At 36.6% G+C, this 22310-nt stretch overlaps 1 protein-coding gene across 1 annotated transcript; it reads left to right on the top strand.

Annotated features, from left to right (window-relative positions):
• Positions 1–6629: 6629 nt before the first annotated feature.
• On the top strand, positions 6630–21803 carry slc2a1b (solute carrier family 2 member 1b). Its single transcript, XM_057031499.1, has 10 exons — positions 6630–6948; positions 12753–12848; positions 15436–15596; positions 15991–16231; positions 16977–17139; positions 17740–17927; positions 18028–18132; positions 18357–18458; positions 18552–18755; positions 18947–21803. Exons 1-10 carry the CDS (start codon positions 6934–6936, stop codon positions 19145–19147), a joined length of 1476 nt encoding a protein of 491 aa, XP_056887479.1. The 5' UTR covers positions 6630–6933; the 3' UTR covers positions 19148–21803.
• Positions 21804–22310: the final 507 nt, after the last annotated feature.

Below are 22310 nucleotides of genomic sequence, written 5' to 3'. Positions count from 1 at the left end.
TCCTGCAGGCAGAATAGTATAGAAAACTATAAATTATGAGTCTGAATTTGTTTGTTTATATGTTTACCTTTTTACCTTAGGAATAAGTTTATTTCACATTTCTCAAACTTTGGGTAAGGACTGAAGGATGGAATGACATACCGGTAAGTAGCTGATCATGACATGTATTTGCTAACACAAGTTGCATGAATGTGAGTTTGGATTGTTTTCTTGAGCAATTGTTTTCTTTATCTGTTACATAACAAGTTTAGAAGTAATCCTGCATGTTTATGAATGCCAGCATGAATAAAAAAATAACAAAAATGTGCTCGACAAAAACATGCTGACTTTCCCCTCTGAGTGCATTTTTGGCGTTTCATAAAGTGTCACCTGGTTGGCTCTTTGTATTGAAAAGTTGTCAGATTTCCACAGTTGTTGCTTTTGAATGGGTGGGTTGTTGGATGATGGCCATGCACAGTTCTAAGCAGTTGAGTGAGATTCAGATTTACACACCAAAGCTTTCAGAGACCCCAACAGAGGTTCAATTGTGTCCCTTCTGAGAAAGTGTGTGTATGTGTTTGTGTGTTTGTGATGGCTCAGCATATCCCTGAGTCCTCCAGCGTCACCAAAGGGGAGTGTTGTATGGTCTAGACTGGATTTACATGTTTCCAAGTGTGTTGAGCTTACTGATCTTGCAAATATTCACCAAATGAATCAATGGCTCGCAGCATTTCCTAAAAGGTAAAGGCGTCATTGTCCAGGGAACAACTGTACGCAGACTGAACTGAATCACTTCTGGCAGACAGAAATAGTGCTAGTGTTTAATTGATAATTGCAGAAAAAAAGGGTTAATAAAGAATATATTACTATGGACATACATCCATTGATTGCTCAGTCATTCTGACATTATATTTATAGTTTGACGATGTCCACAGACTGTAAATGCACATTGTTGGTATTCTTTTTTAGTTTAACCATGGTCTTTCAACAGAGGTTGTAGGGTTATGCAATATTGAAAGTTAGCAGATAAGGCTACAGTGTTGTCTCAAACATGTGTGAAAAATCAGTAAAACAGTTTATCTTTCCAACATGGAAAGTTGGATGCTGCAATAAGAAATACATATGTACATACAGGCCTGGTTAACAAATGTCTATTGACATGACACAACAGCGATTACTTGCCAGCCAATAGTTTTTACCGGACCAAAACCTTCCACCTCTTTAATATACTGTATGCTGTTGCAATACTGCAAGCATTCCAATGACAATGGAAACTGTCCTCTGCCGCTGGCCTAAGAGTGAAAACTATTTTAACTCAAAATACCCCCCACTCCCAAAAAAACCCCAAAAAGTTTATTTAAAAAAAGTAGGAAATTTCTAACTAAAATTTATTCAAAAGCCAGGCTAAAAGGGTATGTCTTAAGTTTGCTCTAAAAAATGTTCACACTCTCAGCCGTTCTCAGGTCCTCAGGGAGACTGTTCAGTCATAGGCCATACTAGTACAAATCTCCTTTGCTGTGAGTTTCTAGTCTGACTTTTGGTATGCAGATTAGAAGGATTTAGGACCATTAACGACTTTTAAAACAAAAAAAATGTTTTGAAAAAAGCCATTGCAAGGACTTTAAGCCACTGCAAGGACTTTAAAATAGTGAGTGGTGTAATATTCAGGTCTTCAGGCTTTCTTTCAGTTCTTCATCAGTACACGTGCAGCTGAGTTTTGGATTAGTTATAATGGTGCAACATTCTTTTTCAGAAGACCAAGGACATTGCAGGAATCAATCCTATAGGTATGGATTAGTGATTAGTGTCATCTTGAAAAGATATGCAATCTTTTCAAGATGATTAAAAACATGCCTGATATGATATTCAGAGGTTTGGTTTGAGTTCAGCACCTTACCTGGGTTCATAACATTCATGTAGCTTCATTTAAACTTGTGAAAAACTTTGCTTGATAAAATAGGATTTAAACCAGTTAAAATTAGTACCAGATAAACCAATCAAGCTGTGGAGATAATTTAAAAAAATTTCATGGCCAAGCATATTGAAAGCTGCACTTAAATCTAATAAAATAAGGACTGGCAGTATTTTCAATCTAAGATATTACTTAAAAAGGATAAAGTGTGTACTGATCTGTAATTACAATGGTCCAAAGCATCTAAACCTGATGGGAATAATTTACAATAGTCAATAAATCCTCATCTAAAAAGCCATGAAAAAAGGAGGTTGGAATGGGATCTAAAAGGCAGTATGAGGGTTTCCTTTGTGAAACAACTTTACCAAGGATTTCAGCATCAACTGGAAGAAAACTTTATAGCATTTGCTCACATGCAGGGACAAGCTCTATGTCCAAGTTCTGGGCTGTATTAGCTGCATTGCAAATTCCTAACGCCTCTTGCACAATAAGTCATTTACATTGTCAAATACAGGGTTGATAAAACGGTTTGAGAACAGTATCTTGAGGTTGATCAAATTTGAAAAGTGACACTTTCTTGCTTATTTGATTGCCTGATTATAGATGTTCATGGAAAGTTTGGTAATTGATGGTTACATTTTCTTAGCATTCATCTATGCAATAGAGTAAATATGGTAATTTTAGTGAACAGTATAGAAGTGGAGTTACTTGTACTTCAGAAAGTGCTTTACTTTGGGTAGGACGAAAAACCTTTTGACTGTTTTGTATGGATATAACTACTGTGAGAATTATAGTAAATTTTGTCATCTATTATTACACCTAGGAATTGAGCTTGTTGTAGTCCAACCATGTTTTTATTTCATCAAGATCTGATGTGATTTTGTCCAAAATTTGCTGTAAATTCTCACCATATCACTCCACTACGTATATTTATGTTATCAGCAAACAAACTGAATTTTAATATTTGTGGTGCATATCATTAATGTGTAAGATTAATAATTTTGGACCAAGCCCTGACCCTGGAGAGAATGTCCAAAGATGATGACTTCTGAACCACTAATGTGCCTCCCCTGATTCCAAACCTCCCAGTTAACTGGTAGAGTAATACTTGAAGGTGTATGGTGTCAAATACTTTTTGAGGTCTATGAACACTCCTATTTTATATTTCTTGTTATCCATGGCATTTGAGATTTCTTGAACAATTTTTGGCGGAAGAGACGGGGACTGCTTCCATCTGAATCCCTACTGGCTGTTGAAGGATTTGGGCTTATTTTAATGCGATTTTCAATTAAGTTGGTCAATGAAATCTTTTGAATAGTTATACTGAGTTGAAACAATTCTAATGATGCTGTTTAATATATTATATATTTGCTTTATAATGTTAATATTCTCATCCAGTAAACTACTATATTCCTTCTTACAAATTCTCATTATGATGTGAGCTTTTTCTTGTATTTCTTGTAGTTTTGATCTGCTTCTGTGGATCTATAATTAATTCCATCTCTTCTTTTCCAAACAGTCTGTAAACCCGTTTTAATCCACTGCTTATCTTTGTACCTTGGTTTTCTAGATTTTTTTTTGAAGGGACAGTTTTTATCATGTCATTTAAAAAAAATATTATCAAGTATTCATCATATACCTTTTAAACATCTACTTCACTATACACTGCTTCCCAAGTTTATGCTCGAAAGTCACCTTTTATAGACTCAAACTTTTATAGACTCTTCTGTCCTGATATGTCTGTCATATTCTATGGTCCTGCTGTTTTTATTTTTTAATGTAGGTGTTTTGAACTATAAAGACCAGAAAATAGTCATTTATGTAACTGTGTGATTAGTAATGCCATTTGTCAATATATTATCAACTTGTATAGCAAGGTGGGTAGGAATCCTGCTTGGTTTGGTGATTTTGAGGTGTGGCCAGTATTATGTAGTGTAATGATGAATTGTTCGGTCTTAATCTGTTTATTACAATATGTCAATGTTTGCCACAATGATTGCCACAGACAAACTTGACTTCATGGCACAATGTGAAAAAAATAGACCTCCATCCTTTTAGTCAGTACCAGGTGATCTCCTATATGCAAATTATGTTTGTAGGTTTTTCATCCTTTTGATATATATTTCTAGTATAACAGATTCAAAACATTACCCACTACTCTTGACAGTTTTTGAATTACCTTTTAATTGCAATTCTTATCACTGTTTATACAAACCAATTCATATCATTGAGCTTGTCCTCAAACCAGTATATTAGTGTCTGCATCTGCATTAGTTTTTGCATCTTTTTAACAAAACAAAAAGGGGAATTTGGCATCTGGCACATTCTGGAAATGTTAGAAGATTTCTGGTGGCATTACCACTTTAATTAGATTTATAACTACTAATAGTGGTAATACAGACCAACCATTCATGTCCTGTTTACCTTTATTGAAAAGACTTGCAAATTCAATCATGCCATTTTGTGGAATACATGAAGCCTGTTAGTATCTACACTTATATATTTATATTTTAAACTACTTTACAATTATTCATAAGAAAATGTGTTTTAAAATAAAAACTGTAATGTAAAAATAAGGTTTAAAAATCACAATGAGAACCTGATAGAACGCTGGGAGCTTGTTAGAATCAGAGTATTATAACGGCACAAAAGCTTGCCATGAATTCTGACTTGTGGAATACACTGCAGGAGAGCCTACATGCATGAGGGCACACAGATCCAGTCCTGAGTAACTGCAAACACTAGAATTTGATCTACCATTTGACTGCCCGGTGAAAATTGGACATGGGTTTTTGTTGAGGGGTTGTCAGGCAGATGAGAAAACAATACACCCCCCTGCAATGAGATTAAGTTACCCTTATCAACAAAAACACAATGAGGCTTATACTGTATTTTCTGGCAGTAATAAAAATACACAAATTGAAAAGTGTCCTGTTGCATTCTATATGCAAAGCAGGTCAAAACTTGAAAATAGCATCCTGCGGGACATTTACCTGAGACTTCCTGTTGTTTCCTTGTCAGTCTTGCCAGTTTTGAAAATTTGACTGACCGATCATTTCTGTTCAGCCAGAAAGCACAATTTGCTCTGGAACCCTCATTTGTGCTTGTGTAATTTTCAGGATATATATTTTTTTAAATTTCACTGAGAAACTCAGCGGGATAGTGGGGAAAATATAAGTTTTAATAAGTTTGTTGTTACCATTTCCCAAGTAGTCACAGGCAAGAGAAAAAACAAACATGACAAATTTTGACAGATTGAGCACACTACTTGCCCTGTTCTTTCCACTGAGCAAACACATGCTTTTCCCTTTGAGAGTTCATATTTATTTTCTCTTTTTTTTCTTATACACACCCAGACTGTACTCGACATTTTCCCTCCAACCCAACACAAAAGATAGCAGACAATTTTCATTTGCACGTTTTATTTTTTCAAGGCTTTTTCTAACAAACAGTCTGCAAAACACACTGACATTGTCAGATATCACATACAGTAAAGGATTGTTAGGATGCATGTTAAGAAATTAAAACACCCATACGAGTGGTCAATTCAAAAGCAGCTGAAGAATTGTGCAATGAATAACTATAATCAGAACAAATTACTGTAGGGCTTTATCAATGCGTAATTTCCAACATCAAAATAAAACAATAAATGTCTTAAAGCAAAGTAAAACCCACAGTCCAGAGGCAATCTATGCATTGTTGTAAAATTTTAACAATGCGGTCATATTTTTGATAACATGGGAACACCATGTTAACATTTTGTGTCAATACACTCAATGAAGACAATGTCTTATAATATCAGGAATTTGAGATATCGCCCTACAATGTAAATTACTCTATTAGACTGTATTAGGTCAAAGTGGAGAACATTTGCCTGAGTCATTGTTACTGTTAATTCCATGTCTGATTCAGTGTGTATATATTGCAAAATTACAATATGAAATGTGACACTAATTTTAAATTCCTTTGCTGTAATAATAGAATATACTGTATGTGCACATTATCACACCCTAAATACTAAAATGTTTAAAACACAGACCAGTTTTTAGCCATACCACAAGAGTTTGTTCATACAAACATATAATCTACAGCTAAAAGTCGTTGCCAGAAAGAAAAAGATGCACAATTTTAAAGTGAGCGAATATTCCTTGCTTATGACAGCACTTGATTCTTTCAGAAAGTCCTTTCCTTTGTCTGTTTCAAAGAAATATTGAAAATCGTTAAATCTCCGGAATACCATATACCTTGACACACCGGAATGCTATGAAGTGGAATGCCTTTGAGAATTCTATCATGCACCTTTTACTCAGTTTAATAAGGTTTTCTCCCTTACCTTTTATTATGTGAACAGATTAAACTAAAAAAAGGTTTATGCTTTTTAAAAAATACTTCGCATTTACTGGCATTTATTACTTCCATTTTCACATTTTCCCTTAGTTTTAGCATTTGAGTAAGCTGTTTGGGTTCTACACAGCATCTGCATCTCCGTTTAATTTCTACATAAGGAATCTTTGATATGTTGTGTTTTTTGTTTTGTTTTGTTGTAATGTTCAGGTACCACAGGAAGATGCGGGACCTCAACTGTTGACTCTGCCTGTGTTGTTTCACGTCAACGCGTCTGCGGCCTGTGATTGGTTGCTGACAACGACGGGCCTCCAGCAGGATATCCAAGCGTCACCGTCATTGCGTCAGCTGCAGACTACTGACGGCAATTTGAGGCTGCTCCTCCTTCAAACATCTGTTTGCATAAAGCAGGACAGCGATCCGGCGAGCAGCCACAACACACAGGCTTCTTGGTAGGCATTAGACATCAGTTTACACGTGAAGTAAAAGGCGCCGGAGCTCAAAGCGCAACTACAAAAAGAACCTTGACGCAACAGCTGCCGCCCGTTTCGAAGAGACTGTTAAGTAGAATCTAAACTTTATCTTCACAAAGAACCTTGAAGATGACTGACTTATGAGAGAAACCACCCGGAGACGCCGATTAAGTTCTTCACTTCGCCTTCAGACTTTGTGAAAAGAAAGTTGTGCACATCACGGCCATGGACGGAGGAAAGGTATTTAAGATTCTTATTACTGCAATAAATTCTGTCAATCCGGTTCTGTCGCTGTTTGTTCTGCAGCCATTGAAGGTCAGCAAGTTCACTTTTCCCCCATTCGTATGTCTAATCGGAGAAGAATCAGCTTAATGCAGCTCTGTCGTCGGAGCTACCGTTCTTTGCGACTGGCGCTAACGAATCGTTTTGCAAAACTACTTTTTCCCCAACAGCCCGCAACTAATCTGAAGCCATTTGTCGTGTTACGTCACTTTAGTATGTGTATGTCATCGTCTGTAAAATGGTGGAAAAAGAGTGGAAACTATTTGTTTCGCTCAGTTGTAGCCAATTTGCGTCTCAGCTAATCTACTCTATAGCGTCTTTGTTCCGTATATTAAACGACATGTAGACTGCCAGCACATATGTTCTTGCCATGACAGTGAGATATAGTGGCTGATAGGTTTTTATTTATTTATTTGATTTGATTAGGTCTTGAAAATGATTTTGAAATTACATAACGTAAGTCAAAACTAAGTTTTAACAAAAAAAATCTATGTTTCTTTCTGTACTACCTTGCTGAAAAAACTATACTGAGAGAAGTCAATGTTTTATTCTGTTTGCCCTGTTAATATTGATGAATTACTGTGTTGCTTGAATCTCGACAGGTAATTGAGTAGCTTCAAATAAAACAGCTGAAATAATATCCAAGGTTTGGAAAACTTGGCTAGGTAAAATCACATAACTGAAATTAGAAATCCTGTATAATGCTCCATCATCCTGGTTCAGACAGTCTGATGTAAAAAGTAAGGCTAACCTCGGTTTCGAACCCACATCGACATTAGATGATCAGTAGATGTTCTGCTTTCACCCTGGCTCTGAGCAGAACATCTGCTGATTTCTGTGTGATCTTGTATTTCCCACCAAAAGTTTTAGGTTTCCATCTTATTTGCAAAGTGAACATAGCTTGTTTCTTTGCCAAGTGTTCCCCTTGCATGCACAGATTTTGGTCTCAACCTGCAGCTAAATACTAAGCATCCACCTTGTAAGAGTGTTGAGCCCAGTTTTTGTGTTGGTAGGAAAATGTTTCCCCAGCTACAGTTGCTCTGGCTCACCCCCATGATTTAACATGTGCTATGAACTATTGAGGACTTCGGAGCATGGGAATAGATCTCACTGCCCCCAAAAACATAAAATATTTCTAAGAAAAATGCTAAAACCACCAAGGAATTGCGATGACACACTATGCTGACCTTCACAGTCTGTTCGGTTCATTCCCTAGTTGGTCTTTTCTTGATTTTGACATTATTGTCATTTTATTTACTATTAAATGAAAGACATAACATAAGATAACCATTAATTAAGAGCTGTGCTGTATTTTGTTGCTTTTGCGAAGCATATTTCTCTTACTAGATCAGAAGAATCAGTGGTAAGAACAGTTGGATTTTGATTTTGACAGTGAAGAAAAAAGGTTTTATTGGTTGCACCAGCATCTATTTGTGTGAAGTATTGATCGCCTCCAGCATGATTTTTTGCCAGGTTTAAAGGTGTATTTGGTTTAAATGGATGTCCAAGTGGGGAGCAAATTCAACACTTTCACATTTACATTTAAATATCAGAAATATTCACCAGACAAACAAGCTATTATGTTAGTAATGTTATGTTAGTAATTAGTATATCTAACCGAGTATGATTTTGACATACCTGTACATGTGCTAAAGTATAAAATGCAAGTCAAAATAGAAGTTTAAAGTAGCATCAATAGAAAAACATTAGTCATTTCTTCAGTTATTTCAGTTAGTTTCAGATTACATGCATCTGAGCTAAAGCCAGCTGTATTGGATGTATTTTAATTGATGTTTTTTTAATTCTTTATTTTATACAGTATATTTATACAGTAACATATATGTGACATATATGGCTGGAGAGCATTACTTTCAGCAACTTTGAGTTAGCCTGGTAGATTTGCTTTCAAATGCATTACTAGCTCCCTTCAGAATGTATTTCAGTGGGATTGTCAGCCATTTTTTAATCCGCCGTAATGAGGCTTTGCTTAGATCTAGAAGGATTTTAACAAAGCATCAACCAGCAAGAACATGGTGCATTTAACCCCACTTTTATGATGAAATTAGTATGCATGCTACTTTAATCTCTGTACACAGGGAGGGGTTTTCAGGGTTGCTGCAGGATCTTGTTCTTCTCTTTGGACCACCACTAGTTTCAATGGGCACAGAAAGGATTTTAAGTAATGTCTTTTAACCCCTAAAGTATACCCTAAAATATATTTACTCTAATTAAATACATTTCAACTCATTTTGAACTGTTTGTTACATTAATGTACATACATATAAGGAAGCAAATTAATTTAGCTGATCTCACTGTGCAAGGTGGCCCTGACAGATAAGCTGCTGAAACACCAGTTAACATTTATTAATAGTATGTGTTTGCTGCTTATACTGATAAATAAGCACCAATGAACTGTGTAAGGATACTATGTTCATAGGTCAGACATGCAAACATATGCATATTATTATTATTAGAACCTTTACAGCTATGTACTATTGAATATTCAGCATTTACGTTCTAGTGGCTTTACTCCTCTTAGGTATTTTACTTTTAAAGTTCAGATTGAGGTAATTGTGTAGGCAGAAACCAAATGAAAGCATTATGTGAAAGTTCAGATGTCCTCATCTTAGAGTTCTTTAGAACAGCTGCAGGAAGTGGTGGTGGTTGGTCTCTCCTGGCCTAGAGGAGGTAATGGCAAAAAAAGGTGACTTTTATACCAAAGAAAACACAACAATTCAAGATCTGTCAAGCCATAAAACAGATCAGAATTTAAGGTTTTGAACTAAGATTTTCTGAACTCAATCACAACAATGATGTCTTTAAAATGATGATTTTTAAATGCATTCGTGTGCAACAAAAGACTTTCAACCCCACGGCAATGAAGGAGTTAAAGCTGGAACAAAACCTTGCAGTGGGGACTTGGGATGGACTGCTAGGACATTTAAAGCTTTGAGACTTGCATTAACACAAAAAAGACTGATCCATAGTCAAATCAAGTCAAGGGATTTTAAAAAAAATTATCAACCAAGTAAAACTATCCAAACTCTGTCTGTTTGTAAATATAAACTACAGTGTTGAGTGTGTGACTTTTTTATTTTAAATGTTGATCTGTTAAATGAAGACTTATTGTTATAAAGGATACATTATATAAAAATTTATTGGGAAAATAAAATGAATCACATCCTTTTTTAAACCAAGAAACAATGTCTGTTTGATTTAAAAAACAAAACAAAACAAAACATGCGTCAGCTAATAAAAAAGCCAAACACAGTCTAACCTGTTCTAAAGAACTGACGTCACCGTTCATGCCAGGAAGTGTCCTGCCATGTTAGTTGCTTTTTGGTGTATTTAAAAATAGTGGACTAATTAAACGACACGCAGTATAATTAAACCCTGTCAGCAGTCACTGCACCTTGGAAAATGAAGAGCAACATGACATAGTGTGAATAGTTTGGACAAGGTTTATGCTGCGATCCTTTTTACATCATGCAAATTAAATGAGTTTAGTCGACGTGCTGCTCTCACTGTTTACCTGATACGAGCAGACAGCAGCTGGTGCTAAGCAACTTAACGTCTGTCAACAGTTTCAATAATGGCAGCAATGACTGCAGAAAATTCAGCTGTATTTGCCCGACATTCAAGCACAAGCAGCAGGACTGTGACTTGATTAGGTCGCAGAGAGAGACTCAGGAAGTCTGTTCTCAGAAGCAGGTTATGGCTGAGTCACTGTCACCATAGTCACCATCAATAGATACCGCTTGGGTTTGGCAATAGACTGGAAAAGTTGCAATGTGGGTAGTTATTCATTATTATTTGAGCTGTTTTCAGTTGAAAACGGGAAAATTCTCATTCATTTCGCATGAATAGTTTAATTTTGAAGATTTCCCACAAGGCACCATTAAATAAAACCTAACCCATGTTCTAAAGACAAGCAGCTGAATGAAACATGCCTAACAATCTGCCAATAATCAATAAATAACACCACTATAGGACTGGTGTGGTCACCATTGGTTCTCAAGCTGTGATCATAAAATATTTGTTTTGGGTGTGTTGGGTGCTTCATTGTTTTCCCAGTGAGGAAATATGCTTCTGATCTCTTCTGTGTATCAGGAACAGGTTCAAGCTTTTGTATTTATGCTCTCACTTTGTCAAACAGGAAATGAGAGCTTGTGTCTGTTCAGCCCTTGGTTGGCATGTAATCAGTCATCGGACGATACCTATAAACATTTACACATTTCTCAGAAAGACTCGCAGTTTAGTTCAAAAACATTGCCAGACTTCATCGGACTGCATTTGAGGTCTCATGGTATATGAGTTTAAGATAATACATCACAGGAGAATGTTTAATTACACTTGAACCATCTTGTTTTCTGATATTTAGAAAGCCGTATTTACAGTTTATAAGCAAATGTAGGAGAAAAGCACAGGAAGACAAAGTCTCCGATAATGACTCTCCCTGGAGGGAATAAATAGAGTTTCTCAACTTGTATTCATACTGTTATGTGGTCGGTTATTCTTGTCTTTGACCCTTCAGTAGAAAAAAATGCATGTTAATGATGCATTTTTTACCAGTACTGTGTTAACTCACATGTCTCTTTTCATTGTAGTCTGTTTTCACTTCAGAATTGTTTGCAAGGTCGTTACATGTATCTTTTCATGCTCTCTTATAAAGCAATATTACTCTCAGTTTTGACCAGGCTGGGGAATGCTTCTACCGGTATATTAAAATAGCCTGTGGCCCTTGGATGAAATTACAAGTATCATTTTAATAGAACCTAGTGGGGTTAGTTTTTGATGATCTCTTGATACTTCCTTGAAAATTCCGGAAAGTCTGCCTCAATCTTTTGGTCCAAGTCACAAAGTTTAATGTTAAAAATTGCATTTAATGCCTTGGCAGATTAATCTTAAAGTATTCTCAATTTTCTTCCACTTTCACTCCAGGCCACCATTTACAATAGAAATCCAATAGTCTCTATAACCTTTTTTACCCCCTAAAAATATTCTATTTGCTACCTCACACCTACCATTATTTAGGGTAAGTCTTCTATTGCCACAATAAAAGGACCCTATCTGATATGAGCCACCACAGGAGTAGATTGTGTAACTGAAATATTGTCAATCCAAACATAATTAAGCCAGGGATGAAGATCAGATATGTTAAGCTACTTGGGGCATTGCTAGCTTGGTATAGTTTGTAGCTCTGAGAGGCTGTTTTTGTTCCTCTGAAAAGGAGGAAAATGAATACCCTTCTGGTTTATTAACTTTGTGGTATGAGGAGAATCTCCATTATTCTACTGTGCTCTACTTACATCATGCAAGAAGTGAACTTTGTAATAACATGGACTGGAGGACACACAATAATATGTAAAACCAAGGTAGATAAGAACTATTGTTCTGAGAAGCAGGTTGCTATATTATCTATAGCGTCTGATTAAAACCTAAAATCTGATGGGGAGTTTTATCTTGGGTCTGACATCTGGTAGGGTTTGTCGAATAAATAGAACCAAAAGTGAACTTTTCCTTTAAAACCCCATTTCCTTTAAAAATAAAACAAACAAAAACTTTAAGTTAATTTTAGTTTATTTGTTGCTGTTTTGTGTACCTGATTTATGCATTCTTAATCTCTTATTTTTAGTCTTTTTTAGAGATTTGTGTTATCAGATATGCATTTGTTTTGTTTTTTAGTTTATTTGAGTTTACAACTCTTGCCATGCCTTGTTGACACCTTGTTGACCCTCTCTTATATACACTTTGTCTTGCAGCAAATAACTTTTCATTTGCTGCTGAGTGTTGGCGCAGCCGTCATTGGCTCCCTGCAGTTTGGCTACAACACCGGGGTCATCAATGCTCCTCAGAAGGTAAGTCACAACATAACATGAAATAAGACACTCCATCCATCCATCCATCCATCCATCCATCCATCCATCCATCCTTTTATTTCTTGCTGGAAAATTACCAGTGCTGTCCATTTCATGGCAACACACCTGTTATATACTAAAAAAAGACAACAGACACAGAACAAAATGGGAAACACAAAAAGGAAGAAACAACCTGCAAAAGTTAAAGGAATAACTAACTATAAGTGATCCAACTCCCTCTAAACACTACATAAACTGTGAAATATAATGGCTGTTTTTACTTTTTTTGTATTTGAACGTCACAATAACTTGACCCTTAACCTGCGTTAGATATCATCGATGCAGTAGATTTCCCCTTTCACCGTGTTGATTAATCACTGCCTTGTTTAAAATGGAGAGTTGTGGAGGATAATAATAGCTGCATTCAGACCTACCAGGCCCAAGGACATCTGTGATAACAGACTAAGTGATTCCTGTGTAAAGGAGTGTGTCCATGACCAAAAAAGGTCCCCTGCTCCCCAGTTGGGGAAGAGAAAAAAAAAATAGAAAATGAACTTAAATGTAAGAAACAGACAGTCAGTCATCTAATGATTTGTACTTAAGAGCAGAAAGTAATAAAACATATTTTTCTGGCCCCCTTTGGACCAAATCTTTTAAAGGCTTAATCAACAGACGGGTGCACCAAAGGAACTAATTTCCTGTGGTATGTTTGTAACATCTTCCCAAGTAAATAACATCCATATGTTGAGTGTTTTTTTTTGGTTTAAACACACATTTGGACATCACAGCTGTCTGCCTAAAGGTCACAGGTGTGTCTCCAAACCTCCACCTAGATTATTTACTCTTGAACAAAGGCGTCTGGGTGTTCACGCTATAACATTCACACATGTTTTTGACATTTTTCTTGGCTGGGCTTTCACCTGTCCTGTTGTCCTTTTCAACCTTAAGGCTACTCTAGACATCTGAAGAAGAACTTGTTATTTTGGGATGGACTTATTATTGTATTTATTTTGAAGTTATAGAGTTATCCTGGCATTGTAAAGGTTTTATTTAGGGATACTCCAAACAAATTCTTTATTAAAAAGACATCAAATCCTTCTGAAAAGATTAGATTGTCTGGTATTTTGGGGAAATATTTTATATTACATACAACAAAAATATATACAACAAAAGACACACAGGTGTTCAGACAGAAAGGAAGATGATAAATATGTGGTTTGTGACACAGTAGAGGAGCTTGAACCTGCCGTTGGGGTTCTTTATCTTCCTGTCAATATATAGTTCACACACATTCACATTCAAAAAAGATGAGGAACTTGTGTACAGAAAAGCAGCCACCCATCCTACAATACTCATTCAGTTAATGAGCAGTTATTTATAGAGGTTAACATTTTTCAGCTTCACTTCAGATTATTATTTGATACTTCACCCTTTGTGTTCCTGTACTGCAGCAGATGTGCAGTTATATCAGACTTGTGCATGTCTGATTAGATACAAACGCTCACAGCTCCTGTAAATTTTCTGCTGCTGCAAGTGTGCCTGTCACACACAGCAATTTTTTTCCTTTTATGGAAATGTAAGTATGATATTAAATCAAACTATTTTATACTTTTAACTCGCTGGCATTCAAGGATAGGGAATGTATCTTTCATTGTAGACTGTTTTTAATGGTTTTGTTCCTTTGATTTATGTCTCTTAATACCAAATCCTGAGGAGGAAGTGCCTTAATTATCCTGCAGAGGGGAAATTATGTTTTTTAGAGTCTGGTTTTTAAATAATGTTATGAAATAATCTTGTTTTTACATTGATACATTTTTTTGACAATTTTATTCAATAAAGAATGTAATAATTGTGCGTGAGCAAGGTCAAAAGTCCAAAGAAGTTCCGTCAGTACGATGAGATGAAGGTCAATGGTAATAGATATTTTAGGGTGATGACCTTGTGATGTTCGCTAGCTTGGTCTTGTGAGCGAAAGATGATATGATCCAAATTTTGTTTCAGAACTGAGTCTCCTCACTCAGGTTTATTACACATCCCATGATATGGGTATTTATTCCACTGTTTTTGATCTAATGTGATCGCATGTGTAGGTCATTTTATTGTAGCCTTTGGGCCATGAGTCAGAGTTCACCCAAGGGCAGTAAAGCTTTCTAAAGCCATGCTAGTGTAGCTATGTGCTTGAAACGTTGTTGATTACCTTGAATCATATAAAACATATGCCGGGAGGAAAGGTGACACACACAACGTAGAGAGAGGAGTGGTATTTTAGCCCTGTCACTAGATCACCAGGGCGTGTTTGTCATCATATTTTGTCTGGTTTGAGGACAGAGACGGGGGGAGGGCGAAGTAATATGACACCTTATGGAGGCTTGTGACCTTCCTGGGAGTGAGGAAGCATCCTTAACTGTGCAGTGCTGCCACCAGCTGGTCATTCAAGCTCTTTAGGCGACATCTACTGTTCAATATAATGTCCATTTGTTTCTAAATGATCCACAATCATGATAATTCTCTTTAATTTAGTATTTTTGATTTAGTATTATAACACTGTCCTGTTTACTTGAAACTTTTTTTTTTTGTTCTATACTAGGTCATTGAAGGTTTCATCAATAGTACATGGCTTGACCGCTACCAGGAGCCCATTACTAAGAGCTCACTCACAGCAATCTGGTCCATCACTGTGGCTATTTTTTCTATCGGAGGCATCTTTGGCTCCTTCTCTGTTGGACTCTTTGTCAATCGCTTTGGAAGGTAAGAGGCGAACAGAGTATTACCAGTGTTATGGTGGCACAATAACCCCAATGTTTCCTTTTCAAAAAATAAAAACAAATTTCCTGTACTCCATTACTTAAATCTATTTAAAATTAAATAACTTATTTAATTGTAATACTTATTGATAGTAGATTTGATTTTACAATATTTTTTGTCTCTATCCAAGACTGGATTTATTTTCACATGTCCTTAATAGAGGAGCAAATTAAGCAGAAGTAATCATTTCCAATTGTACTTCATTAAAATGCAGTCTAAAGACCACTAATGGAGACACATCATTTAAATACATCCCATATTATATATTTTCTTCTACAAATAATTTGAGTTGTTATCTCATTCTGTCCTATTTCTACATGCTGTCTGACACCTGCAGGAGGAATTCTATGCTTATGGCCAATGTTCTGGCTTTCATTGCTGCTGCTCTAATGGGCTTTTCAAAGATGGGACGCTCATGGGAAATGTTGATTGCTGGTCGCTTTGTGGTAGGCCTCTACTCTGGCCTCTCCACTGGTTTTGTTCCCATGTATGTGGGTGAGGTTTCCCCAACATCTCTGCGAGGAGCCCTGGGCACCCTTCACCAGCTGGGCATTGTCATCGGTATCCTCATTGCACAGGTTGGTGGTTTATAACTACAATGGGACCTCTACTTACGAATTTAATTCATTCCAGAAGTTGCTTTGTAACCTGAAAATTATGTAAGTAGAGACGCGTTTTTCCATGTAAATGCCCTAATCCGTTCCAAGCCCTCAAAAATTCAGACAATTTTTTTTTTATAAATCATAAAAATGCATCAAAACATGTAACAAATACATGTTACAATTAGATTACCGCACAATAAATGTAGGAATTCAGTGCAAGGCTTCTCCAGGAACAAAATGAACTTTATTACAGGCTAATCTTACATTAGCCGTCATTACTAGCAACGATCGTTAACACTTGTGGTAACACCGTCATCTAATGGACAAACATACGAACACCCACAATAAATAAAAGTGTAACGAAGGCGATGCTGGGATGCACACAAACTTGTACATATTGACGTCCCTCCTAGCCAATGAGATGACAGGAAAATGCTAGGCGATAGCCAATGGCAGAGCAGCTACAAGCAAGTTTGTGTTCGCTAAACTCTGCGAGCTGCAAGTAGCAGCGGTAGCGTATTTTTGACCTTCGTATCCTGAAATTTCCTTCGTAACAAGAGGAAATATTTTCCCGTTGAGACGCTTCGTAACCTGAAAAATTCGCATGTAGAGACGTTCGTAAGTAGAGGCCCCACTGTTTAATGTGTTATCAATCCGTACACAGTCTATATTTGTTTTCATCTAAATTTGCATTTCACCACATGTATAATGTGAATTTTAGGTGTTTGGATTAGGGTCAGTCATGGGGAACGCTGACCTGTGGCCACTCCTTTTGGGTTTCACCTTCGTCCCTGCAATAATCCAATGCATTCTGCTACCTCTCTGCCCCAAGAGTCCCCGTTTCCTCCTCATCAACAAAAATGAAGAGAACAAGGCCAAGGCGGGTAAGTTCAAAACACGCATATTCAGTTTTTTCCTGTGCAAGAAAAAAAATGATTTCATATTCAAATCCCGTTGGCTGTGGTGAACACAAGTCAATCTGTGGAGGTTATGTATTCTCTACATGCCTGTGTGGGTTTTCGCCAGTTACTCAACTTTCCTTCCAGCCCAAAAACATACATAAAATATTAAGGTGGCTGCAGTCCCTCAACTGTTTAATGAATGAATGAGTGCGTGAGGGAGCATAGTTTGATTAAGTACTAAGTATGGATTTGGTAGCTTGTGCTACTTTTGTAGCTTACACCCCTGGGGTTCCAAAAAAGTGGTACCATTACAAAATGGTAACTAACTATTGCAGTACATTGCACTGGGAACAAGACCAAACATATGCTATGAGCAGGTAGTACCAATAGAAACATGCCAATGGTGACTGCTGAGATAGGCCCCAGTATCCCCATAACCCTAATTAGGTGTAAGTCTCTCAACAGAAAATATATTGGAGAAGTTTGGTGCCTTATTGAAAGTATCATTAAAGCAAGGATAGGATTGTTAGGATTGAAAGATTCTATCCTGAATGGAAAATGCCTTTTCTCCATACACATCAGTGTTGAAGAAGCTCAGAGGTACCTCAGATGTAAGCGTCGACATGCAAGAGATGAAGGAAGAGAGCCGGCAGATGATGAGAGAAAAGAAAGTGACCATTCTGGAGCTGTTTCGCTCTCGCCTCTACCGTCAGCCTCTCCTCATTGCCGTCATTCTACAGTTGTCTCAGCAGCTTTCTGGCATCAACGCTGTGAGTGTGCAGGCAGAAAAAGGACAAAATGCATACTTGTTGGTAGTCAGGAAAGGCTACTTCTTATGACTGTCTTTTTGTACTTGCTGCACGTCTGTAGGTCTTTTACTTCTCCACTGATATCTTTGAGAAAGCTGGTGTAGAACAGCCTGTGTATGCAACCATTGGAGCGGGTGTTGTGAACACAGCCTTTACGGTGGTCTCGGTGAGTTCAGCACATGTCAAAGGAAATACATGAAGTTGTGGTTGTGAGAAAACAAACTTTATCTTGACCTATTTTTGTCAAAATGTAACGGAATTTTTTAAATTTTAAATATTAATCCACAGTGACATGCACAAATGCACAAATGTAATTTTTCTGTTTAAATGCAAGTTTTGATTTGACTATCTCATTAAAATTGTTTCCTCTTGTTTTCTTTATCTATATAGTTGTTTGTGGTGGAGCGTGCTGGACGTAGGTCACTACACTTAACGGGACTCCTGGGAATGGCAGGATCTGCTGTCTTAATGACTATTGCCACAGCTCTGCTGGTAAATTTCTTATAAATTTAAATTGTTAATGTGAGATTGAGTACAGTTGTTAAAATTTCCAGCATTTCTCACTACACCCTTCTCTTCTGGCAGGATCAACTCAAATGGATGTCATACTTGAGCATTGTGGCCATTTTTGCCTTTGTCGCATTCTTTGAAATTGGACCAGGACCCATCCCATGGTTCATCGTGGCAGAGTTGTTCTCACAGGGGCCCCGACCTTCAGCCATTGCCGTCGCTGGTTTTACTAATTGGACTGCCAACTTTATAGTGGGAATGAGCTTCCAGTATTTAGTGGTGAGTGTTATTGTTTGAGGCTTAGAGTTCCTCATTAGATTATATTATGGATGAATCCTTTTTTTGCTGTCAGATTGTTGAACCTGTTGAGCATGCACTAATAATTCTCTCTCTCTTTCTTTCTTTCTTTCTTTCTTTCTTTCTTTCTTTCTTTCTTTCCCTTTCTCTCTGTGTCTCATATATCTCCATAGGAGCTGTGTGGCCCTTACGTCTTCATCATTTTCACTGTGCTTCTGCTGCTGTTCTTCATCTTCACCTACTTTAAAGTGCCAGAGACCAAGGGGCGAACATTTGATGAAATCGCAGCTAGTTTCCGACAGACAGCCGCCACAGGTCGGGAAAAGCACTCACCTGAGGAGCTCAACAGCCTGGGAGCTGATTCTCAGCTCTGAGTGACTGTTATTTATTTTATCTCCCAATAATCTTCCTCTGAAGAGGAAAGAGGAGGTTCTACTAACTAAAAGTAAACATTCATTTGTAGAATAATTTTTAGCCACCACATATCGAGTGTCTTTACAAAACAGCCCCATGAGATTCTCTGACATGACGTCTCCTTCTGCCCTTGACGACCCTGACACTTAGTGAATGTACGTAGGGTGACTGAAGAATGATGGAGGGGTTTTGACTGATGTTTGCCACAATTAAACAGCCTTAACTGTTTTCCATTAAACATGCTGACATGTTGTAGGTTGCAGCTGCTATTCTTCAAAGGTCCAGGCTGTAAAATATTTCACCACCAGAAATAAAATGTAGATGTGAATTTAGTAGTTTATTATACTCTTCTCATGCTTATAATTTTGGTTTTATTAATTTCGGAGTATATTCATGAACAATGGATACATCCCCCCCATCTGGACCATAGTGTCAAATTGTAATCTTTATTTTCAAATATAGCTCCAATGATAATCATCTGGATTGAAAATACTCTTGGAACACAATTTTCAAAAATCCAAATTGCAAAAAACATTATTGTTTTTGTATAATTTATTCACATGTTTTCTGAGTTTAAAAGGCATGATAAAATCTAGTGGACACAAGTTTTCATATGGAACATCTCAACTATTTGTAAATTAGAGTTTGGCATACGAAACACATTTATGGCCTGTAATCTAATGGCTGTCAAGATATTTGGCATTTTTGATAACAAGCATCAGATGTCATGTCTGAGGCATATAGCATAGTATGCTAAATTGACCCTCCTACACACATAATATTCTAACATGAAAATGTTACCATTTTTGTTTCTATCAAGTATAGTTACAGTCGATTATTTCTCTTACCGCTAGGTGTCACTATGTCAAAACAAATGCAATCGCTGCATCCGACTGTGAGGGTTTTATTTTTTAAACGAAATTTATTTGGTAGTAGCCTAGCATAGTAGCCACACTCCTCAAATCCTACCTTTTATTTTTTTCATTTTGTTACTCTTGCTGAACAGTAGGTCTATCGTTTAGAATGCTTTATTTTTTGTTAATATTTATAGTCAAGAACACACATGAAGAGTTGCATTGTATTTTTACTGACATTTCTTTTTGTAAGTACATCTCATGAAATTAGTTTTGGATTTTAAAAAGTTCTTTCTTGGCATACAACAGAACAAGAGCATCAATACATAACCAGCATCCCAAACACCTGCTGTTTTTTTTTTTTAAAAACTAAATCAGAGTTTTTAAATAGTTCCTATCTCAAAGAAAAATGGAAGCATTCTGTACATTTTTCAGGGCAGGTCATCCTCATCTATCCTTGAGAGGAGGTTTTGTTTTATTCAAGTTATCAGCCGAGCTTCCAGAATTTGGTTAAAACACTATGGAGCAAGAACAAAATGCAAAATTCTGCAGACAATTCCTCTGTAATAGCCCCATAGTGACTTCAGAATAATAATTTAAAGACTAAAATAATCCTGGGGACCAAACTGATTGTAAGCATTTAGAAAGGTTTTCTGCATTGTCCAGAGAGTTCTTGACACTCCTCCAGGCGTGAAAACAAAGTGGCTCGTATGCTACATCCTTTATTGTGTGTATTAGGAGAATGAAACGCACTGTTACGCTGAAGGCTTCTGTTGTACACTGACTTCAAAGTATTCTAAACACTGTCTCCTGTTTCGGGGTACATATTATATTGTATTCAGTATCTGGGGAAAAGAAACTGTAGTTTATTTTGCTTTGGCTTTCTGCACACATCATTGTCTTCGACTGCTGTATCACCATTAATGTTTCAATCTCTTGTGAAGCGTTTTTTTGCTGAAGGTTGTCTTTTAGCAGCACTTTATTATTCAGATATTTCTTTATTACTGAAACAAGAAGGTTTTATTTGGGTTTTTTCCAGTATGATATTGTTACTCAACTAATTACTTGATGTTTTCCAAATGAAATGGTGTAAATATGCATCATTTGTTCCTATATATTAGCCTGGTTGAGTATCATAAATGAAGTCAAATATGGACTGATCGCCAACCAACCCAGGAAAATTCCATTTTTCATCATTCCGCAGCTTGATGTCAATTTTCTTGCACAGTCATATTTGTTGGGTTGCCTTTCTTTTTTCTCTGAATACACTGCAAGATCCATTCATGGTGCCTTTGAGATCCTTTCGCATAGCCTGACCAGCAAAAAACAAACAAGAACTAGCACCCAAAGATGTAGTTATTCAAACTTACTGACACTGATGTAAATATAAAACTTATATTCTACACAATTTCACAATCCTGCATGGGCATTGAACTTCTAATGTAGCCTTTTCGAAATAACATAGCGACATCCACTTCAAATATATAAAATGTTTAACTTTCTAAGTAGGTCATATAGTTAGTATAGAAATGAATGTTTCCATGACATAATGTGGCCTAATAATATTAAAATGAAAGGACTGTTAATGATATTCATTTAGTAGTGTTTTAGTGCACAAAGCATGTTGTAATATTTGTCAAAATAAAAGTTCTGTGTGTATGCTATTGACAAGCAAACCTTGCCTGGGAGAACATGGATGGTGATATTATTGGTTTTGTTAAAGTTGTTTTAATGATTGAATAAAAGAAATCATGCATACAGATATATTTATTTGGGCTTTTCATTTTCAGATTCAGGTCCTTTATTGTCCCACACGGGGAAATTTACAGTGCAACAACAGCAAGAGCACGCAGAGAAAAATAAGATAGAATAGAATAGAATTTGGAATATACAAAGAAGATGTATATTTACAATAATCCAGGTAAATGGATACTCAGCCCCTGTATACCTGTACATAGTACAGAGGGTGAATACAATATACATATCAGAATATATAATATTCAGATTGTGCTAGCGGGCGTTATGTTTATTGTGCAGTCTGACAGCAGACTTCATGTCTGTCTTGCCAGTATTTATGTGTAATGTGAAAAATGAATTGAGTCTGACTAAAAACTACAGCCAAAATGCATCCATGATAAAGTCAATATAGGCCAGAGAGGAAGTATTTTATCCACATTTGTTCATGAAAACAAAAATTTACTGTTGATCATTTAACATGGATGGATGAAAAACATGTTTCTCAATGGAGATAGTGCGAACCATTCTATCA

This window comes from Takifugu flavidus, chromosome 4 (genome assembly GCF_003711565.1).
Source record: "Takifugu flavidus isolate HTHZ2018 chromosome 4, ASM371156v2, whole genome shotgun sequence".
Classification (NCBI taxonomy): Eukaryota; Metazoa; Chordata; class Actinopteri; order Tetraodontiformes; family Tetraodontidae; genus Takifugu; species Takifugu flavidus.
The sequence above is the reverse complement of the archived record's forward strand: the minus strand, read 5'-3'. Positions and strand labels throughout refer to the sequence as shown.